The sequence below is a fragment of the Rhipicephalus microplus genome, chromosome 2 (genome assembly GCF_043290135.1).
Source record: "Rhipicephalus microplus isolate Deutch F79 chromosome 2, USDA_Rmic, whole genome shotgun sequence".
In the NCBI taxonomy this organism is placed as follows: domain Eukaryota; kingdom Metazoa; phylum Arthropoda; class Arachnida; order Ixodida; family Ixodidae; genus Rhipicephalus; species Rhipicephalus microplus.
The window spans coordinates 177,179,690-177,204,005 of NC_134701.1; the positions used below are offsets into that span (position 1 = coordinate 177,179,690).

General features: G+C 48.6%; 1 protein-coding gene across 8 annotated transcripts in view; it reads left to right on the top strand.

Annotated features, from left to right (window-relative positions):
• LOC119170568 (uncharacterized) overlaps positions 1-24,316 on the top strand; it is a 217,786-nt gene that overhangs the window by 141,735 nt on the left and 51,735 nt on the right. For all 8 annotated transcript variants that reach the window (XM_075887110.1, XM_075887108.1, XM_075887107.1 and 5 more), the window contains one exon: positions 2,419-2,492. In XM_075887110.1, the coding sequence (XP_075743225.1) occupies positions 2,419-2,492 (74 nt within the window). The remainder of the gene's footprint in view (positions 1-2,418; positions 2,493-24,316) is intronic.

Here is a 24,316-nt window from a genome sequence, read left to right on the forward strand (position 1 = left end):
TTCCCTGAGGGACACTAAAGTCAACAATTTACCTCAGAGTGAAAACTCAATGTATGACAACGTCTAAAATGACAATATTAGCAACAGCTGTGCCCTACTTACCGAGACATTAAAGTAAATGCACGAGAACACTTGCGTTAAGATAGAACATTCGGAAAATGATTCCGATGACGTCAAACATACCGCCTACAATTAATAATTAGTAATCGAACTAACTGCACTAAATAAAGTACTTTCCACGCATCAAGAGGCGCAATGAAACGCCGCTTGTGCGTTTCTGTTTGATTCACGAAAAAAAGAACCGCCGGTCCTTACTGTGGGGAATGGTGCGAATGGTTCAAAAGTTCAATTTTCGCCTGGTTAAACTGTACAGGCGGTGCTAGCTAGCATGACCCAGTTGAACCAAGTACATCTGCCATATCGGAGGTTAAGGCAGGAAATTATTTATTGTCCGTTGTTGCTGCTGTGGCTCCCGCTACTTTCGTTCTGCTGCTACTAGTGTCGGTGGCCGCGCAGTAAAGCTGGGCAACGTTGCGCACTGCAACAGTGACATGAGACGTTCTGCTTGACGCGGGTAATTTGAAGTGCGCTAACCAGATGCGAACTACTAAAACGTGATTTTATTTCAAAATAAGCACGTCCTTGGCACGAATGTAACACTATGAGGTTTATGGGGCGCTATTCCAACAGTGAACGCTGACTAAATAGTTGCTTTTAGTGTCTCTTGGAGATGTAAGTTCAATATTCACTCTAGGGCTAAGGAGTATCCGACGCCTTACTTGTGCGCCAACATATCCTTACATATCGTATCAGTAAAAAAATAAGGAGCCAATTGAATTCATCTAGTCAAATTCGCAGTAAATATACAAACGTGTATACGTCAATGTTATGCTTTTGATGTACAGAGCTTGTGTTGCCCTGTCTAACTCACGGTTTAGGTTGTTTTGCGTTACTTTAATTTCATCGTGGAAACTCATCAACTGGACCAAATATCAACCTTGCTGCAGTCCGGTCTCGCTCATGAAAGGCCGAACCACGCGTAGGCCGCCCGAGCGCTAGGAGCGACTCGGCTAAGTCAGTTACAGGAGAGAGAAGAAAACACGAAAGAGGGACAGTGTGCAGTGCGCGGGTAAAATTTCATGGAATCCCAGCCGTTCTCAACCCCTTTTAGACACGCAGTGTATCGTAGAAAAGAAACGGTGCATTCTGAAGGGCTTCGAACGAATTCTCGCAAAACGCTTTCCCGAATTCAAGCAGTGAAAGGTCCGTACGTACGTGCATATCAGGCACGCGCGAATTTCCAAAGGTGCACGAGGAAAAAACCCGATAGAAGGTTTTTCTCTCGCATGGGATATACCTTTTTCCGCGTCGAGAGCTGCCGAAGCTATAGGCACGTGCGTATTTTGAGTCTGCAGCAGCATCAATATATTTATAAAAAAACCTAATGTACACGAAAGAATAGCAGGAAACAAGATGCGAAATAAATCGAAGCTAAACCGAGGCGCGTCGAGGAAGCCGCCGTACACGCAACGCGGAGAAGACGCGGAACGCGGAGGTCGGTCGACGTCGAACGCGCCTCACCGCGACCTCTTCAAGGGCGGGCAGGGATATGTCGTGGGCATGGCAGGCGAGGCGTACATCGCCAGCTGCTGGAACGACGCATCGCTGAAGTTGCCGCCGCCGATATACCCTTTGAGAAAACGAGTTTCGGACCGCTTTATTTTTCTTCGATTTCGGTCTCGTGCCGCCGCGTCAGGGAAGAAGAGTTCACTCGGAGAAGGTTCACGGCTTGCCGCTGGTTGGAAGAAGAGACGCGCGAACCCCTTCTCTGCGATACCGTCCGAGATAGGAGAACGTGCCTCCGCCGCTGTGCTTTCGGATCGCAGCAAGAGCACTCGCAGTTTGGTGTAGATGCGGGCATCTAGGGGCTCAACTACGTGCTTGTCGACGGCGTTCCTTGCACTTGGAAGCAAGCAAACAGGCCCGTCCTCCGAGAAAACCGCAGTGGTCCCTAACGGTTGTTTCTGTTCCGCGTTGCCGCGACTTGTCCACGTGATGTCGTGTCGTTTGTCGGCTCACCCTTTTCTGTCTCTTCGCGGGGACAGATAACGACGCATGTTTGGATTAGTCTTGTGCTGCAGTGCTGTGGTGTCGAGGTGTACCTCTGGCCGCTCGGCAGTCCCGATCACGGTGTGGTCCCGATGCCCGTTTTTACCCGCGTCGTCGAAGGATGGCCCCCCGATGGTGTCGCGTTGGTTCGTGTCGTCTGCTGTGGCGGCGACAGTGCGGGTTGTTGTCAGCGGGGCCAGCGGAAGCCGCAGCGGAGTGTCGAATCAGTGCAGCCGCGCGTGTCTTGCACTGCGAAGAAGCAGTGCGCAGCGAAACCTTCGAACTCAGGGTCGTCGTCGTGCCTTTCAGGTCGTGAACACGGCACCGGAGTCTTCGTGTCCCAGGTGTCCGGAGGATCGGAGGCGCACCACAAGGGGCTCAGGGTGAGTCTTATCTTCACGTTTCTTTATGCATTGTTTTCTGTGATTAAAGTCGTGAGTAACGTCAGGTTAGCAATCAGGTTAGCAAGAGCGTTGAGCTGTCTGCAATATCTGGGATGGTTGCTGTCGCATTGTATGCAACCAGTCGATAGTCATTCTTACGAACTATATGGATTGAGGAGGAGTATTTAGCTTTCGATGTTCGGGTATTCTGATTAACCGACAAAAGCAACGTGTAGAAACGTCGATGGTTTTTGTCAGCGTGCACTTGAAAACGGTACATCCCTGATGTATACTCTCGCTGCTACACTATCCGGGCTCCGATTCCGGAGCTTTGGAAACTCCAGACGCGCAATCATCCTCCCCGGCGTGTACAATAAAGGACTTTCGAATGTTTAGACTAATACGCTGTTTTTATACGAGGCATGTGCTTTATTCCTTGTTACTATTGCGTAGAAATATGCAGCCATTGCACTTCTACTTGCGCTTGTTTGCGAATCGAATGATTTCAGGAATTCTTTGCAGAACCTTGCTAGATAATGGACAAGGAATTTGGAAGGTTCAAACTGGCTAAATCCGGCGTACTCATGTGCACTCTTTGTTTTCTAGTCGCCTTTTTTTTTTCTGTCTTGGCACTCGCTGCACTATGCTGGAACGGCAACACAGAGCGGAATAAGCGCTCAACGGTTCACTGAGCGTATTCTCGCGCACCGCTCCCAAAACAATGCAAATGAAAATCGACCAAGCTTTGTTCTGGATCTGCGCGCTCCGGTGGATATGCGCTGAAAAGAGGATGGAGTTCGGTACGCGTAAGCCGTTTAAGATTACGAGCCTGTTCACATGCGGATAGGCTCGCAGCTATGCGCGCTGATCCAAACGAAGTCAAGCAAGAAAAAGAAAGAAAGAAAGAAAGAAAGAAAGAAGGAAAGAAAGAAAGAAAGAAAGAAAGAAAGAAAGAAAGAAAGAAAGAAAGAAAGAAAGAAAGAAAGAAAGAAGAAGAAGAGTCGCGCTTCTCGCAGTAAAGCCGTCGAAGTCAGAACTGCACACTTTATGTGCGCGCCAAACGGGAGCGCGCGCTTTTTACTCACGACATGGCGACAGGAGCGCGCGCTTTTTGTTTCGGAAGTTGGAAGTTTGGCGGAAAAAGTTTCGAACAAAAAGAGGGGGGGTGGGAGGGTTGTACCCGTGCGAATGTGCCGAACTGAACCGGCGAGCTTGCAAAGACATAGCGCTCGCCTTTGTGTTTGTTTGTGTTGTTTGTTTGTGTTTGTTTGTGTGTGTGTGTGGGGGGGGGGGGGGGATAGACAAAACCTATAGCTGCTTGCTGCTACACGGAGCATCATTATCCTTCGCCAGCGGCGGACTCGTTCGGTTAATGACCCGTGAATAGCAATTCCTTCACTACAACCTCTTGCTTCCTCATTTTCTTTATTTTTCTTTTACTGAGCCCTTAAGCTGGGCGGCTTAGGAATGCTCGAATAAGCTCATTCTCCTCAGCGTATAGAGTTAAAAAAAAAACCTACCAACTGACGTTGTTTCTTATTCCGGGTACGCGCTCGGTGGCCCCTGCAGGAGGAGAACTGTCGAAGGAAAGGAGCGATACACTGGGTGAGCTTGCAGTCGGTAACAATTGTAGGGATTTCCCATTTTTCCCGTAATAAGCTTGTAATGTCAGGGAAAGAGCGTCTTGGAATGCGTTTTGTTTGTAGCGTTAAAGGATTTAGGCGGCGGGGAGGACGTTCGTTTACTTCTATAGCAGCTTGCGCAACTGTACTACAGAATCGAAGGCATTGCTATTGAAGACAATTGCCGGTTTGAATGTGTATTCGCGCGACACGTCAGTAACTTTTTCTAAATTCCTGTCGATAATGCATACTTTTGGGGCGGGTTGCTATAATAAGTGGCAGGGGTAACGCCAGGATTCTTTTTTTGGGATGGCACCAATGACATTTGTGCTCTTTCAGGGGGGCAGGGAGGCGCAGAACTTGCGCGCTGTGTTTGTAATATGCTTGCTCATAGGGGGGGGGGGGGGGGGGCAGGCGAGAATTTCGGGGGGCTCCAGCCCACCCTTGGCGCCTCCCCTGATCGGAGGGGAAAAGTCTATGGGCATATATATACATGTACGTGTGCACATTGTGTGTTTGACATTCTTATATTTACGACCTGCATTTAGTCCATAGTCAGTGAGCTATTTGTCGGTTCTTTTTTCGTTCAAACAAATTGACATGCTTAAGAATGTTTTAGTGCGCCGTTGTACGGGATGCATATGTGGTGTGTGGTATACACAGTACGAGTTATATGTGCCTTAGTACATGCAATTTGTACGTTCGCTGATCACTACGGCAGTAAAAGAATAACTAATAGAAGTAATCAGTTACCTCCGTGTTTCTTTGTTCGTAACGTGTAATTGTAATTACAGAAATGAAGTAAAAGAGGCCAAGTATCGTGGCCCGACTCTTTGCATTCGTTCTCTGTAGCACTTCACACGCTGTTAATTTTCACTGACAGTGGCATTCGAAGTTCTTTGCCAGGCACTTCTCCGTTTTTGTCATCATCATCATCGTTGTTGTCGTCGTCGTCGTCATCATCATCATCATCATCAACAACATTTATTTTACCCTTAAAGGCCCTTTTCAGGGTATTACTTATAAAGGAGGAGGGGGGGGGGGGGGCAAAAGCAACAAAATAATGTGGCCGTAATTATATAAGGGGGGACAAAAGCATCAATAACATCATAATCATTAATACGCAATGCTAGAAAAAAATGTTTGCAAAAATACAGAATACATTATTACACTTTCAAGAACGAGGCAATGACAGTGCAATAGGCAGAACATATGGTATACAGCTGTATACAAAAAGAATAGCACATGAAGTAACACTATAATGATGTTATGTAGGTGGGCGAATGTTCGTGATTTCGAATACGAGTTGAATGGTTAGCATTTGAATTATCGATTAGCGATTAATCTTATAATTAATTATTTCAAACATATAGTTCAGATGAAACTTAAGGGAAAGGAGGCTTGAGAGAACTTACGGCAAGTGATTGTGCTGCAATCGAATCTCGTACAAGAACCTCTCTCCGATCAACGAGGAGCTTCCTATCGTCCTGCTTAGGCGCTTCTTATCATTTTTTTTTTTCGATTCTGGCAATGGCCTTCAACATTCCATCGTTTCATGTCCACTAAAACAGCACATTATGTTGTTGTATCATAACTTCGTTCCGTCAACCAGCATAGTTCACTTCGTGGCATGATGTTTGTTATTACTATTAGTGCCCGAACTGTCAGCATGATGGTACATGAGCTACGAATACCTGTCAGTTTTTTTTTTTTCTTCAAGTGTACATATCCTCACTTCACTGCACCATTCTGTATCTCTCTCTATCTCTCTAAATGTTAGTAACTAATCTGCATTCAACTCGGTGCTCGGTGACCATATCGCTCAAATTTTCGCCTTCGACTCAATTAGAAAGTTTCGCTTTTTGAACGTTTTCATAATCACACGCAATAAATCGCAGTTCCGCTCCCGATGTTGCTCGCAATCGCCGCTATTTTGCACACATTGTGCGCAACACGAGAGTGTACATTGCCTCGGGACTTCACGAGAGCACGCGAGAAGCAACTCGATCCGTGTGACTTGGATCACCTCAGTGTCGGCCGAATAAAGATGAAGGAGAGAGGAAACACGTGAACACCCCCACACTTTTTTTTTTTTTTTTTGGAGGGGGGAAGGGATCAGTGACCGCTCATAGCGCCACCTCTTTGCTTCCGCAAACAACATCGAGAGCCGTACGCGACGACGCCCTCGAAAAAGCCTCCTCGATCCTCGCGCGTATGCTGTAAATACGCACGATATGCTGCATGCAATGTACCGTGGTTGGCACATAGGCATATGGAGTTCACGTATTGAGTTCACACCATACGCAGCCCGGAACTTTTCGCGGGCTTTGTGATTGTATACTTTCCGTTTTCCCGCCATATGTGTAGAATCATGCCGATTTTTTTTTTTTGTTGCTATTTATCTCTCCCTCTTATTCAACTGCAGAACTCACAAACGTCCACCAAACTCGGTGGTTTTGCCTATTTCTCGCGTCAACGTTTATATGGGGAGCCTGACCCCGCTGAGAGTACACATAGTTCGTTCGCTTTTTATCGCTTCCCTTTGTCAATTTCAAACGGCAACCTGGAAGCGAGGCGTTTCGTTTTCCCCTTTCAAGCGCAAGCGCCGCTGCCTCTTTCAGCCATTTCCTTTTTAACTTCTATGCATCCGCGTTGCGACCTGGACGCTTTGCTTCCTGTCCTGCGTCGTTGTAGCCAGCGCGCATGCGAGTGTTGCGCGAGCATGTCCGTGCTTACGTGTGTGTGTGTGTGTGTGTGTGTGTGTGTGCGTGAGTGTGTGTGTTTCTACGCGCGCGTGTGTGTCTTGTATCTCTCTCTCTCTCACTCTCTCTCTCTCTCTCTCTCTTTCTGTCTGCGTATCTATCTCTGTCTCTCCGTTTGTGTGTGTGTGTGTGTGTGTGTGTGTGTGTGCGTGTGTGTGTGTGCGTGTGTGTGTGTGTGTGTGTGTGTGTGTGTGTGTGTGTGTGTGTGTGTGTGTGTGTGTGTGTGTGTGTGTGTGTGTGTGTGTGTGTGTGTGTGTGTCGCGTACTCACAGAGGTCTTCAAGCTCGGCTTCACTCGAGGCATGCGTGCACGCACTGACCCCACCGGCACGCTGCGGTTGGATATTTTCTGTTTCCGGTGCTATTTTTCTTCATTCCACTCGTGCGCAGCGTGTATACGCACGGTGGCGCTAGTTATTCCGCTGCTTCCGCATAGCGTAACGCGGTTAACATTTTATTCCGCCATTTTAATCGCCGTAAGTCAGCCTATACACCTCTTTATGTGTTCACCGCTCCAAAGTGTCTTTGCTTGTTTCCAGTGGCGTCTCAGGAATATATATAGACTATTTTACCCAAAACAAATGCGTGCCGCCATCTTGGGGCTGCTAAGTCAGCATTTTTTTGTATATTGTATTGTGAATTAGGTAATATCGTGCGCATCAGCTGAACCGTTTTTACGTGTGTATGTCTACCGTAACACTGTTCGTTTAGTCGTTAATGATGTAAACCACAAAAAATCGCCGTCTGACTTTCTGGCTCTGAATGCCCCCCCCCCCCCTCGTAAAATAGTACAGAGGGGTGGATGTTGATGGGTTATTAGCCGATTATCCTCGTGGTGGTGGCGACGGGGTGGGGGGTGGGATCTTTCAGATGGGGAGGGTGTTAAACATCCTTCCCCTCGCCTGAATATTTTCAGTTTCGCATGCATACACGCACAGACTCATACGCACACACTCGCTACATGAAGGATGATTGAAGACACCCCTCTCCCTCGTATATTGCTTCTGGCTATGCCGCTGACGCCTACGTATGTACTTACCTGACACAGCATGCCATTGTAAGTTTATCGTTCAGACCAGTCACTAATGCAGTAGTTCCGCTTGCAACATAAGTCCTGTGCATGACCGCGTTAAAAAAATTAAGAACAGCTGTAGCGCAGTGTATGTAGAGTGTTTATTATAGTTCACTTGCTGACCACGAAGCAATGATTGAAGACTGCATTCCACGCGGCAACATATAGTTCAAAATGCGCGGTTAAAGCGAACGTTACTGGCGTTTCGAATCGGCAGTGACTGACACCCGTTCTTAACTCGTCTGCGTCGGGAATAAACGAAGATGAGAGAACGAAAGGGCCTGAAAAACGCGGACAGAAGGTTAGCGCAAGTGTACATGTGTACACGCAGCCACGGTGAAGAAAAGAAAAGACAAAACAGTGCCGCAGCAAACCCGCGGACGAAAAATAATGAAAATGAAAAGCGAATCCGAGGTGGGGGTCAGAGAATGACACCAACGAAAACGACAAACGCGCAACGGTCACCAAGCGTACAAAGACTTTCTTTTCTTTCTGTGTAGTTCATCGTTTACTAGCTTTTTTTTTTTATACAGAACGCCGAGGCCAGCTTCCCGGCGGCCGATTTCTTCAGGACACCAGGAAACGAGCTCGCATTGAGTGGCAGCGCAATCCTGCTCTGTTTCCACAACTTTGCTCTCTCTCTCTTCTCTCTCTCTCTCTCTCTCTCTCTATGCGCGCGCGTGTGTATTCGTGTGTCTCGCGTCCAAAACTGTCCACTGCGCAAAAAGGAGCCAATACTCCTGCGACACACCTTGTATGTGTCATTGCCCCAACCGTATTCGCGTGCGTACTGGCGCGAAAAGATTGATCACCACCGCGGCGGGCAGGATGGAAAGCGAGGTCAGAAAATAGAAAGTGGCACTATAAGGTGTCTTTTCGAACGAACAAGCATCTCGTTTCGCCTGTGCGTGTCCTTAGGGACGGCTTTCTGCTCCCCCATAGTAGAGTACCCAAGTACTCTAAATCGTTGCCAACTTTTCCAAAACACAAACCTGTATACCGAAGCGGTCTCATCAAAAGCAAAACACTCTAGCCCACTCGTTCTGTTACTCGCTCGGGGGCACCTAACGGGCTCTCTCGGACGGTTTTCCTCCTTCGTCTCTCCATCTGTCCCGCAATTTCTCGGGGTCGAGCGAGACGAACCCAACTGGAATGGCGGAAAAGAAAGGTCCGGTGTGCATTATATATAGGCATGCGGCGTCTATCATTTCGGCTGAAGCCCAGCAGGGCGCGTGCCGCTAATGTGGTCTGATGAGTTCTGATGTGACAAAAGGAGGTCGAAAAGAGCGCCCGCCCTTTGCCTGAGAGGGAACGTCTTTCTTAATCGAGGAAGAAGCGCGTCGAGGAAACGACTATAAATCGGAACGTCGAGCTGTTCTTTCGGTTCGAAGACCTTGGACATCTCTACATACAGTCTATCAGAGCATTTATGGTCCGAAGGTTTGAACAACGTCGCTAGTTGAGCGTTGTATTCGGTTCGTCTCGGTCGTCGCTGTCTTATTTATTTTTGGGGGCGAATATACGCCGTGGGTCGTATGTCCCGTGTCGTCGTGGTAGGTAGTTGTCTTGCATTGTATGTCAAAAAAAAAAACGGTGTCACAGCATATCCACGGAGTGAATGATGACGAGTTGGGCGAAGTGTCCGTCCGTACGTTCGTCTGTGTGTCCTTCCGTCCGTCCGTGTTTCGCCCCACTCGTCATCATTCACCTCGTGGATATGCTGTGATTTCTCTTTTTTCTGGAACGCCAAGCAAAACGGAACAGAAGACGAAAGCGGCAATGTTTAGCTGAGGTGATAGTGTCCTTTTTTATAATTGTCTATTCACAATGCGTTCATGCTTCTTCATTTCTTGCTGTGTTTGTAAAGTGCAGCTTTGCAGCAGCTAAGTGCAGTGAGTACACACGAACCAGTTCAGCCACTAAAAAGCAGTCGCTGCGGCAGATATTGGTCAAAGTTTCAAAATTTTCCACTCCTTAAGAAATGATATCTCTCCTCGTAATGATTTCGCCTATGCCCGAACAATGTGAGAACACACCAAGGGCCAAACGCGCACGCACCCACACACGCGAGACATTATGATCCAACGTTCTACAGCGGAGCGTGATTTTCCTAAAGTCCCGCATCTACTGCTACTGAATGGAGAAGTAAGCCTTATAGTTTAAGCTCACGTGTATGAACCTTTTGCATGTTTTCTTCTTTCTATATCTATCTTTTCATCCCTTGATCATCGTCCTTAATGCAGGATAGCAAACCGGACGCTCGTATGATTGACCTTCCTGCTTTTCGTTTTCTCTCTCTCTCTCTCTCTCACACACACACGCGCACGCACACACACACACAATCGTATTAATTTCTTGCAGAAGGACGTCTGCGTATCTAAGGCAGCTTTGAAAGTGCATGGGGCAAGGTTTTTTTTTTTTAAATATATTTTGAAAAATGGACTCTTATTTGCAAGCAACCCATCTCGGAACAGCAGAATGAACTGCCCATCATAGTGACCGTCTCTCGCTCGCTTGTCCGCTATAGCATGTTAGTTCTTTGGAGACAGATTAACAGTCTGTAACCCGCATGTCTTACAATGGCATCATAAGACGGATTGCTTATATTATTACGCTTACGAGTCATTAAGTCATTAACCCATGCCTTCTATGTCACTTAAATTTTGCTGATTAATTATGCTTCTTTAACACTCAGAAGTGCCGTACTCCATTTTCACAGCAGTTAACAATACTCTGCTGCCATATTCGACACCGTCTGAGGGCGTGTGACTGTTATTGTCAATCGCGAGGTGTCGTGGTTGCTTTCTTCGCACTGTGAATAAAGCGCGTTGCACAATTGTTTCCAGGCATATATAGTGAACTGTGCCGTGCACGCGAACAATGTGTTTCTTAGCTTTTTGTCTGCCATAAGCCGGTGTAGAGCCTTTCTGTGGCGGACAGCGCCGGTGCACAAAAGGGTCATTGAAGCACAGTGGCGTTTTCGCTCCTACCGCACCAATTGAACTTTGTGCTTATAAGAAACTCGGTAGATATCCGTTAACTGTATTAGCATCGATTTAAACACTTACGTTGCGACTGTAACGTAACCTGTATGGTCGCGTTAAAAGAATGCATCGATGAATTACCAGCGGCGGGTACCTGAGCAATCTTGACGCTCACTGATGCCCGCGAATGGCGGTGTAGGTATCTTTCCACATCTTCCAGAAAATAGCCGATCTCGCAAGATTGTTTCGCTCGAACGCGGAGCGGTTCCCCAGTTTCTCCGCGTTCTAAATCAAATTATGGTATCAGTTAACCTCGCGGGGTCACCCCGCTGATGCCGGCCAATGAGATACTTACCCCACATACGACATGGGCGGGGACACACCGCGGTGGTGTGTATGGCCCGCTTCGCAGCGGCGCGTAATTTGGAACGTAATCGGGCCACTGGTTTCCGAGTACAAATTGAGTTCATTACGCAAGCTGTGGCACGTTGGCCTCGGTGTATCAGCTAAAGCCCAGTATAAACGCGGGAAGTGTGTTCGGGTGTGAGGAGGTGTGGGTGTTGAGGTGTTGCAGCACCGGAAGGCGTACAAACTGGTTACAGCGGGATCGCGCGCTTCTGTTTTTCGACACGACGCTCCATAATAACCAGCGGCGTGCTCGTTGCTCGCCTGATCGATGCTGCAGTATATATAAATGCGATACGATTGCCGCAACAGGTATCGGGGAAAGGGAAAGGTTTAGCGGGCAGACGCTTCCGGTGTTGGCGGCGGTTCCGTGCCACTTCAGTGGTGAGGGTGGTTTGACCCGTGGTGTTGCCGCGGGGCCTGAATAGACCCGGTCGACGGCTGAGTTGCGGCTGCCGCTACGAAGATAACGACGAAGGGGCCAACACTCGGGGTGTTTTGTTGCTGCTGCAGCGTTGCCGGGCGCGCATAGCGGTTCTTCGAGAGCGCTGCAGCGAAAGCTAGCGGGGCGTTGCAGGGGGGGGGGGGGGGGGGTCTCAATAAGTTGCGGGGAAAGGGTCGACTTATCCTCGCCAAGCCAGCGATTGGGGTCCGCGACTGGACGCTCGCTGAAAGACGGAGAGATCAGGTTCTGCTGGATTCCATGCGCGTTGCTCGCTGCGCGAGGAAAATTCGCCCTCGATCCTCGTGCCGCAGGAAGCCGCGGGGGCTGCGGCGTGGCGCGGTCACTCTCTCCTCCGCGCGGGAGATCGGTGCGAAGAAAATGATTGCGAGAACGCCGGATTTGTTCGTGCGCCGTTACTGCGTTATCGGGCAGTGGTGCTTAATGCGAGCGCGTGCATGCGTTGCGGCGATCACGTGACCCGGCTGCCGAAGAGAGTTCGTGCCGAGAAGGCTTGAGAAAGTCCGTGCATGCAGTTGCTGCTGGTCTGAACTGGTGCCGGTGTGTGTGCGCGCGTGTATGTGTTTGTGCGCGCATCCTACATAAATAGCTTTAAAGTCGAGGCTTGAGCGTCTGTAGCAGAGTTTGTGAACTTGAACGAGGGATCCCAACGATTCAGAAAATGTGTTATTTTAACTGACTTCTGAAATTTTCCTTTTGTCGTTGTATCCGTGTTCGGTGTTTCGATGGAGGCGAAGATGCTGTAGGCCCGTGTGCTCAGATGTGGGTGCACGTTGGGTGCACCCCAGGTGGTCGAAACATCCGGAAGCCTTCTCCACAACGGCGTCTTACATAATCAAATTGGGGTTTTGGGACGTTAGACCCCACATACAGAGAGAGAAAAATAACATCTATTTATACATCTGGCGTGTAGGAAGTTTCCGGCCTCGCAGGGCGTGGATGTTCCCTATCTTAAGATTACGGCTATTAGAGTCCAATAATCTCAGAGCCTAGGCCTCGAGGATGTTGTTCTCCGACTAGGCGACATTTACTCGGGTGCCTCCACGCCCGTTAGACAGGTCGTCGGCTCCTTTTCTCCGTTGCTTCGCCAAAGCCTCCTCAAGCCGCTGGATGGCCCTTCTAGATCCCACTTATCAATCAATCAATCAATCAATGTTCGGTGAAACATCGCGGCCAACAGCAGTGGTCGCATACCTCCTGGTATGTATACGGTGGTGCTTTTGTGCCTCGTCATCGTGTTCGGCCCAGAAGTTACAGGATGGTTGAAAAACAAATATCCAATAAGAATTAGCCTAAGCACTTCGTGTTTTGTTAACTTGTTGTGCAGTGACAGACATAACCCTAGTGCATGGCATAGATGCTGAGATTTGTGGAGCTCGTCACAGCTATCATCAACGATCAGAGTGAAGTGATCGGCTGTATGTGCGGTATTTGTGTATACATTCAGCGTGGGCAGCGCAATTCCGTGTCAAAGATCTGAAGAGTCGCTGTGAACGTGGGACCGAATTTGTGACACTTCTCTTTCGTGTGCGTTTTTACATTGGTCAGCCGGCTTTGTTAATGATTAGTCTCGAACCATGACAGGCTGAAGCATTCTAGTTAGCCAAACTCTTTGTTTGCGTAACACTTTCCCGTGAATACGTGTCACAGTATGTGGACGATAGCCACACGTCCGCTTGCCGCGTTTCTTTCCAACCTAGTTATACAGTGTTGATAACGCGAACACTTCATTGGCAGTCACGTCGGTAAAAGAAAAACGTTTATTACACTTTGCGAAGGATTGATGATTGTTTGATTGATACGCGGGGTTTAACGTCCCAAAACCACCGTATGATTATGAGAGACGCCGCAGTGGCGGGCTCCGGAAATGTCGACCACCTGGGGTGCACCCAAATCTGAGCACAACACCTCACGAAGGATTATGCGACGAAATTAAAATGTCAATAAGCATATTAATACTCACATGGTATCTTACGTATTGACTTAAGAAGGCTCGAAATGGAAAGCCCTCTTCTTTTATTCTTCCACGTCAATGTATTGATGCTGCCCCGCCTCCCTCCGAAACCTTTCTGCACCTAACGTGCATGGTTATACATCGCCTCCGTTATTGGAGGTACACCCCCCCCCCCCCCACTCCCGGTTTCGCATTGGCTCCGTGATCGAACCGCCTGTGTCCAAGCCACGATGCTATCGTGATGCCGTCACCGAGTGACGTTACGTCACATGATGCCATGATTACAGTATAAGAAAGCAATATTTAGCTACACGAAACGACATGTTGACATCATATGGTGACGTCATCGTGTATCGACGATTTTTGAATGCGAGGCATTTCTTAGCGAACTTCGGCGACATTGAGTCTATCTATCTATCTATCTATCTATCTATCTATCTATCTATCTATCTATCTATCTATCTATCTATCTATCTATCTATCTATCTATCTATCTATCTATCTATCCGCTTGCGTTTGGGTGCTCTCGTGGTCACCCCGTTTACTTGGCATGAACCAAAATTAGCATGAGAGGGTAAGATGGTTTGACAAATACGACGCGCTTGTCAAGACATGAATAATGTCACAATCCCGTCGCGTACGACGCCAAACACTTCCCGCCAGACAGTGGCACACACCCAAGGGTGGGTATGTGCCGCTGGTATGTGGGTATGTGCCACTGGTGATTGACAGTTCTTATCTTCCCATGAATGACGAGAACACACATGGGTAATTTTAACGCATGATTGTCAAGAAATGCCGGACATTGGTAGCGTCGGCCCTACGAGTCCCAGGTGGAATCGAACCCAAGCATTCTGGGTGCCAATGAAGCATTTTATTACAGAGCTACGCCAGGTCTGCGAACTACTTTCCAAATAGACGCTAATCTTTGTGAAACGTCAGTAGTGGTTGTAGTGCTGCCTACCAAAGTTTATAAACATTGCATATGTGCTATTTTGATACAGCCGTCACATCGAGTTATCGTTAGATGCGTTCAGTTGGCATGAGCTGAAGTTGATTTATGTAGCGGTGCCCAGGGCCAGCATCTTCGGGAGCATCATCGCTTCATACCAGCTTCTGGTGTTGCTAATACGCATTTCCCAGTGGGCATCGTTGCGCAAGTGCAAACAACTGGTTATATATACATCAGCATTCTTCAACATATGTCTGTGTGTACGACATTTGTACATTAATTTAGCGTCATTTCATGACGTGTCGCTCAATAAAAAAATTGCAACACGGCCACCTTTTCTCCGCATGCTTCGCATAACGTCGATTCCTAGGTACGTGGGATCTGCCGATTTTTTTTTTCGCATCACTTGTCCTCGCGACGCTGCGAAGCGAGGCACCGCAGTACAGAGCTCGCTTTCGATGGAGTATGTAATTGGAAATCATGCAATACATATTTTTAAATTATGTACTGAACATCATCTTCTATGATGCCTTCAATAATACTGCGCTGTTCATCTTAAATGTGAAAAACACTGTACATCCTGGAAGGTATCATTGTTACTAACGCATGCATATATACGTCTCCCGAGGAACACCAAGGGCTTCCTTTACGTCTCTCCGTGTATGTCTACCTGCGTATGTTGGGTATGTGTATGTATATAGGCGTCCATGCAGCGATAGGCGAAAGTGATGAATGTAAGGCGGCCCACCCGCGATCCGCGACTGGCGTGCTCCCATTTCTCCGGTGGTACAAATAAGCGCGGGCCGTGACTCTCCTGCACGAAGACGAGCCTGACTCTGCGCGTTCGTCGATCTCGATGCGTCGTCGACCTGCATCGCCGTCGGAGGCCGGTGGCGATGATGCAGATGTGGGAGGTCCGTCACGGCTCGCTGGCGAGGGACTGAGACGTTGCAGCACGCTTCGAGAACGAAACTGCGCAACGAGACGAGAGCGATTCGACGTCGGCGGTGGCTCGAAAGACAATGCCCACTTCCTCGGGGCCTGCATCTGACGTGCACCGTTAGAATAACGACTCGAGGAAGGCCAGCGTCATTGATATGCTCCTCGTTGAAGAACCGACGGTTGGGATCGCTCTTCCGCTCAGAACGCTTCCCCAGTGTGGTTTACAACCTGAGAGAGTGTATCGCTATACTATCCGTCTCACTTTCGCTTGTGGGTATTTACGGTTTTCTGGGGTGTTTTTTGTGATTGGTGCGGTTAAATGAGGATTCTCTGTGTGCACGTACAGTACCCAAGGACTTGCCGGCCCGCACCATGGGGGGTGGTATACTGCCGCAGTCATACACAACGCAAACACCGTAAACGGGCTCACTTTCAAAGCCTACAGCGCAACACACGCGGAGGAGGTTGCCATCGCTCTGGCTCTCACCTATCCCTCTTCTAAACATATCATCACCGACTCACGAGGGGCCTGTCGGAACTACCAGCTAGGGTGGGCTTCACCGCTTGCTCAGCGCATACTGGAACCTAGCTGCCGATACGTTAATCCAACTCCGCGAAATCTGGTTTGGGCACCCGGTCACCAAGGACTCAGGGGTAACGAACAGGCCGATCAGGCCGCCCGCGCACTCTCTTCCCGGGCTATCTCCCTGTCTTTGGAAGCCTACTCGCAATCAGACAATTCGGCCCTTTCATTCAAAGATATTACCAATTACTACAAGGAGGAGCACCGGCGCTATCCAGACCCTTGTAAGGGACTGCATCGCGCTGACGAGCGCCTCCTTTTAAAACTGTTTACCAATACTGTACTGTGCCCGGCGGTGCTAAAACATTTCAATTCATCCTTTGATGGCACGTGCCAGTTCTGTGGTGAGGTGGCTGACACCTTTCACATCGTCTGGGCGTGCCAGTCTAATCCATCTATCCCCCCCCCCAACCCCAATCCCACGAGAGAGGACTGGGAGGCGGCCCTGCTCGGCTGTCAAGACCTGAAGGCCCAAGAGGCTCTGGTTCAACGTGCGCGGGCGGCGTTGCTTGCCAATGGAGCCCCGGAATAGGGGTTCCACCTAGTGCTGTGAGGGTAGGAGGCCAATAAGGCCTCAACCCAATCACCTCTCTGTAACCATTTATTGGTTATTAAATGTTTTCACCACCACCACCCAAGGACTGACGCGTGAAGCCTCGCCACCACACCTCCTTCTCGCTCAGATATCGTTTCGCTTGTACATAGATATACAGACACATACAGATGCACTTCCGAACATACGAACATGTACGAAAAGGTTCACCCCCCCATCACCGAAAAAAGGTCTTCTTTGTTCGTTTATTTTAGTATAGTCACTGCTATAGGAGCGCTTCCTCGTTACAACTTCGCCATGTCGCTGCTAACCAGTAGAAGTTAGCAGAAAAATAATTTAACCAAATCGCTGTCCCGTTCCGTATATACATCATGAACGCCGTGAAAATTTAATTTGGTTTTATTTGTTCCTCTCTCTCTTTTTTTGCTGTTTTACATCTGCACATATGTGTTGGGGCCTACTCAATGAATTAAGGGAGAGAAAAAACCTCGGCGACTCTCCCCTGCGTATGACATCTAAACGTGCGCGTGAGCATACGTTTGCGTTAAGCACATCAGTGAAACGGAAGAGGGGCCCTTAATGGCACGTTAACTGTACGCTGGTGGCTTTGCTCTTTCCTAAACAAAGTGCTGACGCTTAACCGCGTCTTCATACGCCCAATTTTTTTAGAACGCGCTGTGCTGAAGGACAGAGAGGTTAATGAAAATCTAGACAAGGTCAGCACTGTCCGCTGGAAGGCTTAGCGAAGGTAACGCGAATTGAAACGCCCCATCCGGCTCTTTTTGAAACTTTCGCGTCATTATAGTATACAGTCGACCGTGTAACGGAATGCGTGAGTGTTGTCGTCTATGGGCGGCTCGTTAGCCGTTAACACTGCGCGAAGTGCTATAGCATCAACGAGGCCTGCCTGCCTGCCTGGCTGGCTGGCTATAATGATGCCCTCGGCTTCTCTTCCTCGATGCCACGAAAGTGTGTGATGCGCGATTCGTGAAAGAGAAAAATCCATCTGGACGCGGAAGCGATGCCCGTAAAGTATCCGCCCCAACCGCTGCTCGGCTCGTTATATAGGACCTGCAGCTAGCCCCACTCTCGTCAGACGGCTTTCATCAAATACGCAGCTTCGCGGAATGAAGCGGCCGGCTCACTTTCTACGCGTCGGACAGCGTATGCCGACAGCGCCATCACGACAGCCGCAACAACCAACCACGTGATGTGTGTACGTGAAAATGACGGAGAGAAAAAAAATTACGAGGCTAAATGTATACAGCGTAGTGGGATGTGTAATGATGCCACGCCGAGATGCACAAAACACGAAGTCGTCGGAGGTAATCCGGCGGCCGTCGTCAAGCTGTCGTACTGAGAAGGAAGGAAGCGGATCGTTCTTGAAAGGCGTTGGCTTGGAGGACATGATTGCCATACGTTGGGCAAAAAAAAAAGGGGGGGGGGAGGGCGGGGTGCGTGAGAGACGACTTCATTGCCAGAAGACGCCACAGAAATGAACATGCCGTAGTATTTCAGCCATGTTATGTATATAGCGATCGTAAAGTTGCGTCTTCGTACACGTATGACTACGATAGCATTCGTGCTTAAAGGGGTCGTGAAACGGTCGATTTACAACGGCAATGCGGCACCATCGGCAGCCACATGCGCTAACTGTATTATCAGCCCGAGTGGACCTACATAGGAGCTTTGGCTATCAAGCAACGCCGAACTATATGGCATATTGAGCACATGCAAGATGCGCTCATCGGTGTCTGCCATACGCGATCCGCGTCCCACAAGGCCGCTGCTTAATATGACGTCAGAGTTCAAGTTAGCGCTGATTTCGTCTGACAAAGACGCTGACGAGCGTCCCAGTCGCACGAACGCAAGTACCAAAAGGTTCCGCGTTCCTCGATAGGCGAAGAATTACTTACGATGACGTCACCTAGTTAGTGCGTGTGGACGCCGGCGGCTTCGCATTGTCGCTTTAGAGCGAGCGTTTCACGACCCCTTTAAGTATTTGTGCGTGAATCGCGTGCGCGCGTCGGCAGGCACAGCTCGAACCGGCTTACGGCCAAATTACGCAGCGTCCGCTAAATGTGTCCGATGATGCACGCCCCGCGGTCGACGGCTCGGGTTTCCACGTTCGCACGCGCATGTATACTTCGGTGGAATCGGTCTTTTACGAGCGCCTATAGCTATTGTTGACTGCGGTGTTGAGCGCGAGGAGGTCACTTTCGCAGCAGCGTGGGTATGCGCATGCGCCATTGCCCTGCGAACGCCTCAGAGGTTGCGAAGAACTGCGTGGTGCCATGCGTGACGACCGGGGTTTGCTCGGGGAGATCCGGGAACGTCCGGCTACGATGTGTTGGCTGCTGTGAGTTCTGTTCAATCGCGCGTGCGCGATTCCGTTAAGGTCACACCGATGGCCGTTGTGCAAGTCGCAACCGTCGGAGCGCCGTGGTTTCACCTCTGTGGTGCGGTATTATGGCGCTCGGCTGATTGCCTCATGGTCGCGGCTTTGATCCTGGCCGCGGCATTCCGACGGATTCGAAATGTCGGGGTGTACTGTACGATTTCACGGGCACGTCACAGAGCTACAGATGGTGGAAATTTCTGGAGCTCTCCACTCCGTTGTGCTCTCTAATGATATTGTGGCTTTGTAAACCCCTGGATATTATTGTTGGTTTTTTTTTTTTTTCCATTTCTGTCAATGCCACAGTGTGGCAATTTTCAGTGCCCTCTTTCAGCATACTCGCCCCGCCGCGGTGGTCTAGTGGCTAAGAGACTCGGCTGCTGGCTTTACATGTCGCGGGATCAAATCCCGGCTTCGGCGACTGCATTTTCGACGGACGCGAAAATGCTCTAGATCCGTGTGCTCAGATTTGGGTTCACGTTGAAGAACCCTTCTCTTCCTCTTCTTGAAATCAAGAAGAGGAAATGGACATGGGCCGGGCATGTAGCGCGTAGACAGGATAACCGCTGGTCATTAAGGGTAACTGACTGGATTCCCAGAGAAGGCAAGCGGGTTAGGGGGAGACAGAAGGTTAGGGGGGCAAATGTGATTAAGAAGTTTGCGGGTATAAATTGGCAGCAGCAAGCACATGACCAGGTTAACTGGCGGAACATGGGAGAAACCTTCGTCTATACAGGCTGCTGCTGCTGCTGCTGCTGCTGCTGCTTCTGATGATGATGATGATGATGATGAACCCTAGGTGGTCAAAATTTCCGGAGCCCTCCGCTACGACGTATAATCTTACGGTGGTTTTGGGCTTGGGACGTTATACCCCACATATCAATCAATCAATTTAGCATCCTGGTTATATCTCCGTCTTCCTTCTTCACTTTCACGCTTTCTGTCAGTTTTTTTCCCCTTCTAATCAGGGGTGCCCCTAGTAAATACATCCTGATGCAGCTAATTTCCCCCGCGCCGTCATGGTTGAGTTCACCAGAAGTTAAGCGCCACATGTGGCACTCGCGCCTCGGAGTATAACCTCAGTTAATTAAAGGGAAAAAGTTCGGTGCACTAGAAGTGCGAAGAAGTCCCTAGACAACGATACGGCCGGTTGTATTAAGGCCATCACTTGAAGGTCGTAAGCTCATGCACGAAGCCGCACTTGTACGCACGTGTTCTACCACTCGTCAATTTTTCTGTTCATTCAATGCAGGCAGACCGTCAATGCTTCACTCTAATGCCTAGTTCACACTGAAACATCCGCTTTCTACAGCGACCGAAATTCCCCTGTCGCCGAAACGTAGCGTCGTTCGCACTGTACGCGCCCCGCGCCGCCGAATATGCTGTCTACTACGGGGCGAACACGGGATGGATGCGCTGTCACCCGGTTGTTGTCGCGGCTTGCAAACGCCACTACGCTATCCGGTGGCGTATACTTCGATGATTCTCGTACGCAGGAAGCAAGAAAAGACAGCACTGCTTACTTTGCTGGCAAGTGGTTGTCTTGTAATGCACGAAGAGCAGAAAAACCACCGACGCCAGCGGCGTTGGTCGGTTCGTTTTGCTTTGCAAGACCGCAACAAGCTCGGTCACGCCAACAGCAAGCTCGGTCACCTCTTTCACGAAATTCGGAGGCGAAGTAGGCACAGAGTAGGTTAAACTCCCGTTGGTTTCAACATTCAGTTACGTGCACTGCGACAAAACAAGTGAGTAGGGCTTGACCGCCATTTTTTCAAAATTTCTTGACTAGCGCTCCTATTGGTCCGCGGTGACCGATTCGGCGGCAGACGCCGCAAAAATCAGTCCGAGAGTGATCGGCGCGGAGAGGGCCCTTTCGGCGGATTTCGCCGCCGCCGAACCGGATTCGGAGCACTTTCGGTGGCCGGAATGCTCAGTGTGAACGCGGCCTAAGAAGCGAAGGAGGAAGAGAGATGCTCCTTTAGAGGAGTAACTGACCAGGCGTACTCATTGCACCATTTTGGGAGAAACTGCGAAGAAGTAACCGTGTGGGTACTCCTCAAGGGAACAACCGTTATTTTGCGGATAAGAAAAATCGGATTTTAGTTGACTAATGATGCCTTTCGAAGTGCGTGCAGGCGTTTGATTAGATGTGCAATCGATGCGCACGTGTCACGTTCAGAAATAAATTTCGGAGAACTTGCAGTAAACACGTGGTATTCGAGCTCGCAACCACTGAGTCAGCATGCGCGTATGCACTAACCACTACGCCACACCACGCTACGGCACCGTCTGAAAGCGCGAACATTCCTGCAGTTACTCGAGAAAAGGCGGCGCTTTAATCCACAAGTAGGAAAGTGCGCCTCCTTGCTGTTCCGTGTGCTATCTTTTGCACCGTGCCGCTTCGTCTTTTCGTGGAGCAAAGGGCCCGTTCCGGGGTAACTGCGCAGTACCTCCGGAAAACATTTTAGGATAGCCCAGCCGTAGAACGGCCTAGTCATATATATACTAGTCCTGTCATGCTTAATCTGGGAACGCCATGGAACGCATGGAACTATAGTCTACAGTAATAAACCATCCGACGAATATATATTTGTCTACTAAAAAATGAAAGATGTAAAGCAATTTCTACTCCGACAGCTGCACGTTGTTCTATCGGCGGTACCCCGTAAGGATGTTGAAAAAAAAAATGGTTGACGATTTAGCGCACTATGTCCTCTAGGATGGGGGAAAGCTAAACTCTCCCTAATTCCAATTTATTGCAGAGAGTGTATTTAGATTAAAAAATGTTCAACGGTTGGCCCCTGATTTGTTTAAACGGCCGTCCTGTTCGCCAATTAAGAACGGCTAGTCTACTTAGTTGCATCCTAACGAGACTATGTATAGCGCACAACTTAGCTTACTGGACGGTGCCGTGCAGACACTGCATCATACGCTGTTTCTTGCTCTGAAGGTGTTTCCTTTGCTACCATTTTTGTGACTGCACATGTCTGTTTATTCAGTATGAGCGGGATCGAGTGGGTTCAATTGCTAGAAGGATGTTATCTTTTGTTACTTAGATTATAACTGCTGCATTTATTCCTGACCCATACTTTGCCTTGTCTTCATAATGGTGGTTCTAGTGGTGGTGATGTTGCCACCAAGGATTGGATTGGATAAACTTTTTTATTTGGTCCTCCAAAAACACAGATCGCTGTGTTGCGGCCTGCTCCCACGTGGGGACTGATTGCCATCAGGGAGGTTTGAAAGAAAAAAAAATTGCTGGAGTGAAAGATCCCGCAATGCCTTGCCAACAAAAGTGAAGCTAGCTGCCTTTGTCCTCCAAAGATGTCGGAGACATGCTCTTTTCGTGCAGTGTTCACTTAGAGATCAAGCTGTTTTGATATGTTCGTGTCAATTCTACGTTAATTTTTTAAATAAAATATCGTTGTTCAACATAGAAACACACAGAAACGAGCATGGGTGACTGAATCTCGAATGAACTTTGCCTTCAGTTAGAGGCTTATTAGGAAAAAATTAGTAACACTAAGGTGCACTAGGAGCACTATGTTACCCGGAAAAAATTTCCACATTAAAGGGACACTAAAGTCAAATAACAATATATGTCAGAAATTTCAATGTATGACAACATCTAAAACGACAATGTTATCAACAACAGTGCCCTACTTACCGAGAAATTACGATAAATGCACAAGAATACATGCGCTGCAGTAGGACACTCTCAAAATTATACCGATGACGTCAGACGAACTGCCAACCATTAATCACTAGTAATCAATCTAGCTGCACTAAATAAAAAACTCTCCGTGCAGCAAGAGACGCAACAAAATGCTGCTTGTTCGTTTCTGTTTCATTAAGAAAAGAAGTACAGCTGGACGTTACTATTGAAAATGGCGCGAATGGTTCAAAAATTGAACATTTGCGTGGTTTCACTGGACAGGTAGTGCCATTTAGCGGGGCACCAAAACACGTCTGCCATCTCGGAGGCAATGACAGGAAATTGATCAAGGGCTGTTATTGCTGCTTTGGCTCCCGCTGCTTTTATTCTGTCTATTAGTGTCGGTGACAGCGCAGTATAGATCCGGGTCACTTTGTGCATGGTAACAGTGACGTGAGGTGGTCCACTTCTTGAGACGGGTAATTTGAAGTGCGCTAACCTTATGCGGGCCTCTAAACCTTATTTGATTTCAAAATAAGCCTTCCTTGGCACAAAAGTAACACTACGAGGTTTCTGGACTGCTATTTCAGCAATGAAGGTTGACGTTATAGTTGCCTTTAGTGTCCCTTCAATGTCGTTGGGCGTTTGAACAAAACGCTCTGTGATTTATACACTGTCTTTACTTGTTTTAGATGTTTAGTTTGGGAATGTACAAGTTACGTGTACAACAGAACTTACATTTTTTTAATCGTTGATAGTTTATCATTCCCGTACTATGAAGGCCGCTGCAGCCGCTATCCTTCCCATAGGCACGGTTACACTCCTGGGCAATAATTTTCACTTCAAAAATTTCTTTAAACCCCCTTGGTTGTCACAGGCGGGGTTAGCCTGGCAGACCTGGCTGGTAATTGCTCCGCCTGAGCGACTCTTTCCGTGTAGCCCGACCAAGGAGGTTTAGAGTCCGGCTCACCGTACATGGCTTAATCCTGTCTCTTGTAGAAAACGTACAGTTATGTTAGTCACTTGCTTTAGCATCAACCGCACACCTTGCACTTGTATAATGCATACTGGACTAACATGTCTGTAATAATAAATATAGCGGCAAGGACAACGATCGCAGAGAGGTGAGTGCATAAAATCAGGTCGGGTGCTTATTTTAATCTGTTTATTTTTTAAGACAGCAAACATGTAGCAGGTTACACGCTTACATGCGATGCCTTAGCTGATTTTACAGATTTGGAAAAGCGGCTGCTCATGCTACTTTAGACGCGATTGCTTTTTTTTTCTCCTAGCCCACTCAATTGTCTTTCTTCTGTATCTCTATTGACGCTCTCTCGTTCACCTTTTTTTTTTTATACGTCCGTTTCATAGAGCCTATAGCGGTTAGGATCTAATTCTGGTCCACCGTGTATATTCGGCAACTTCGCCTATTGCACAGGCTCCGTCCCACAATGGACAGCGCACGGCGTAATAACCAGCG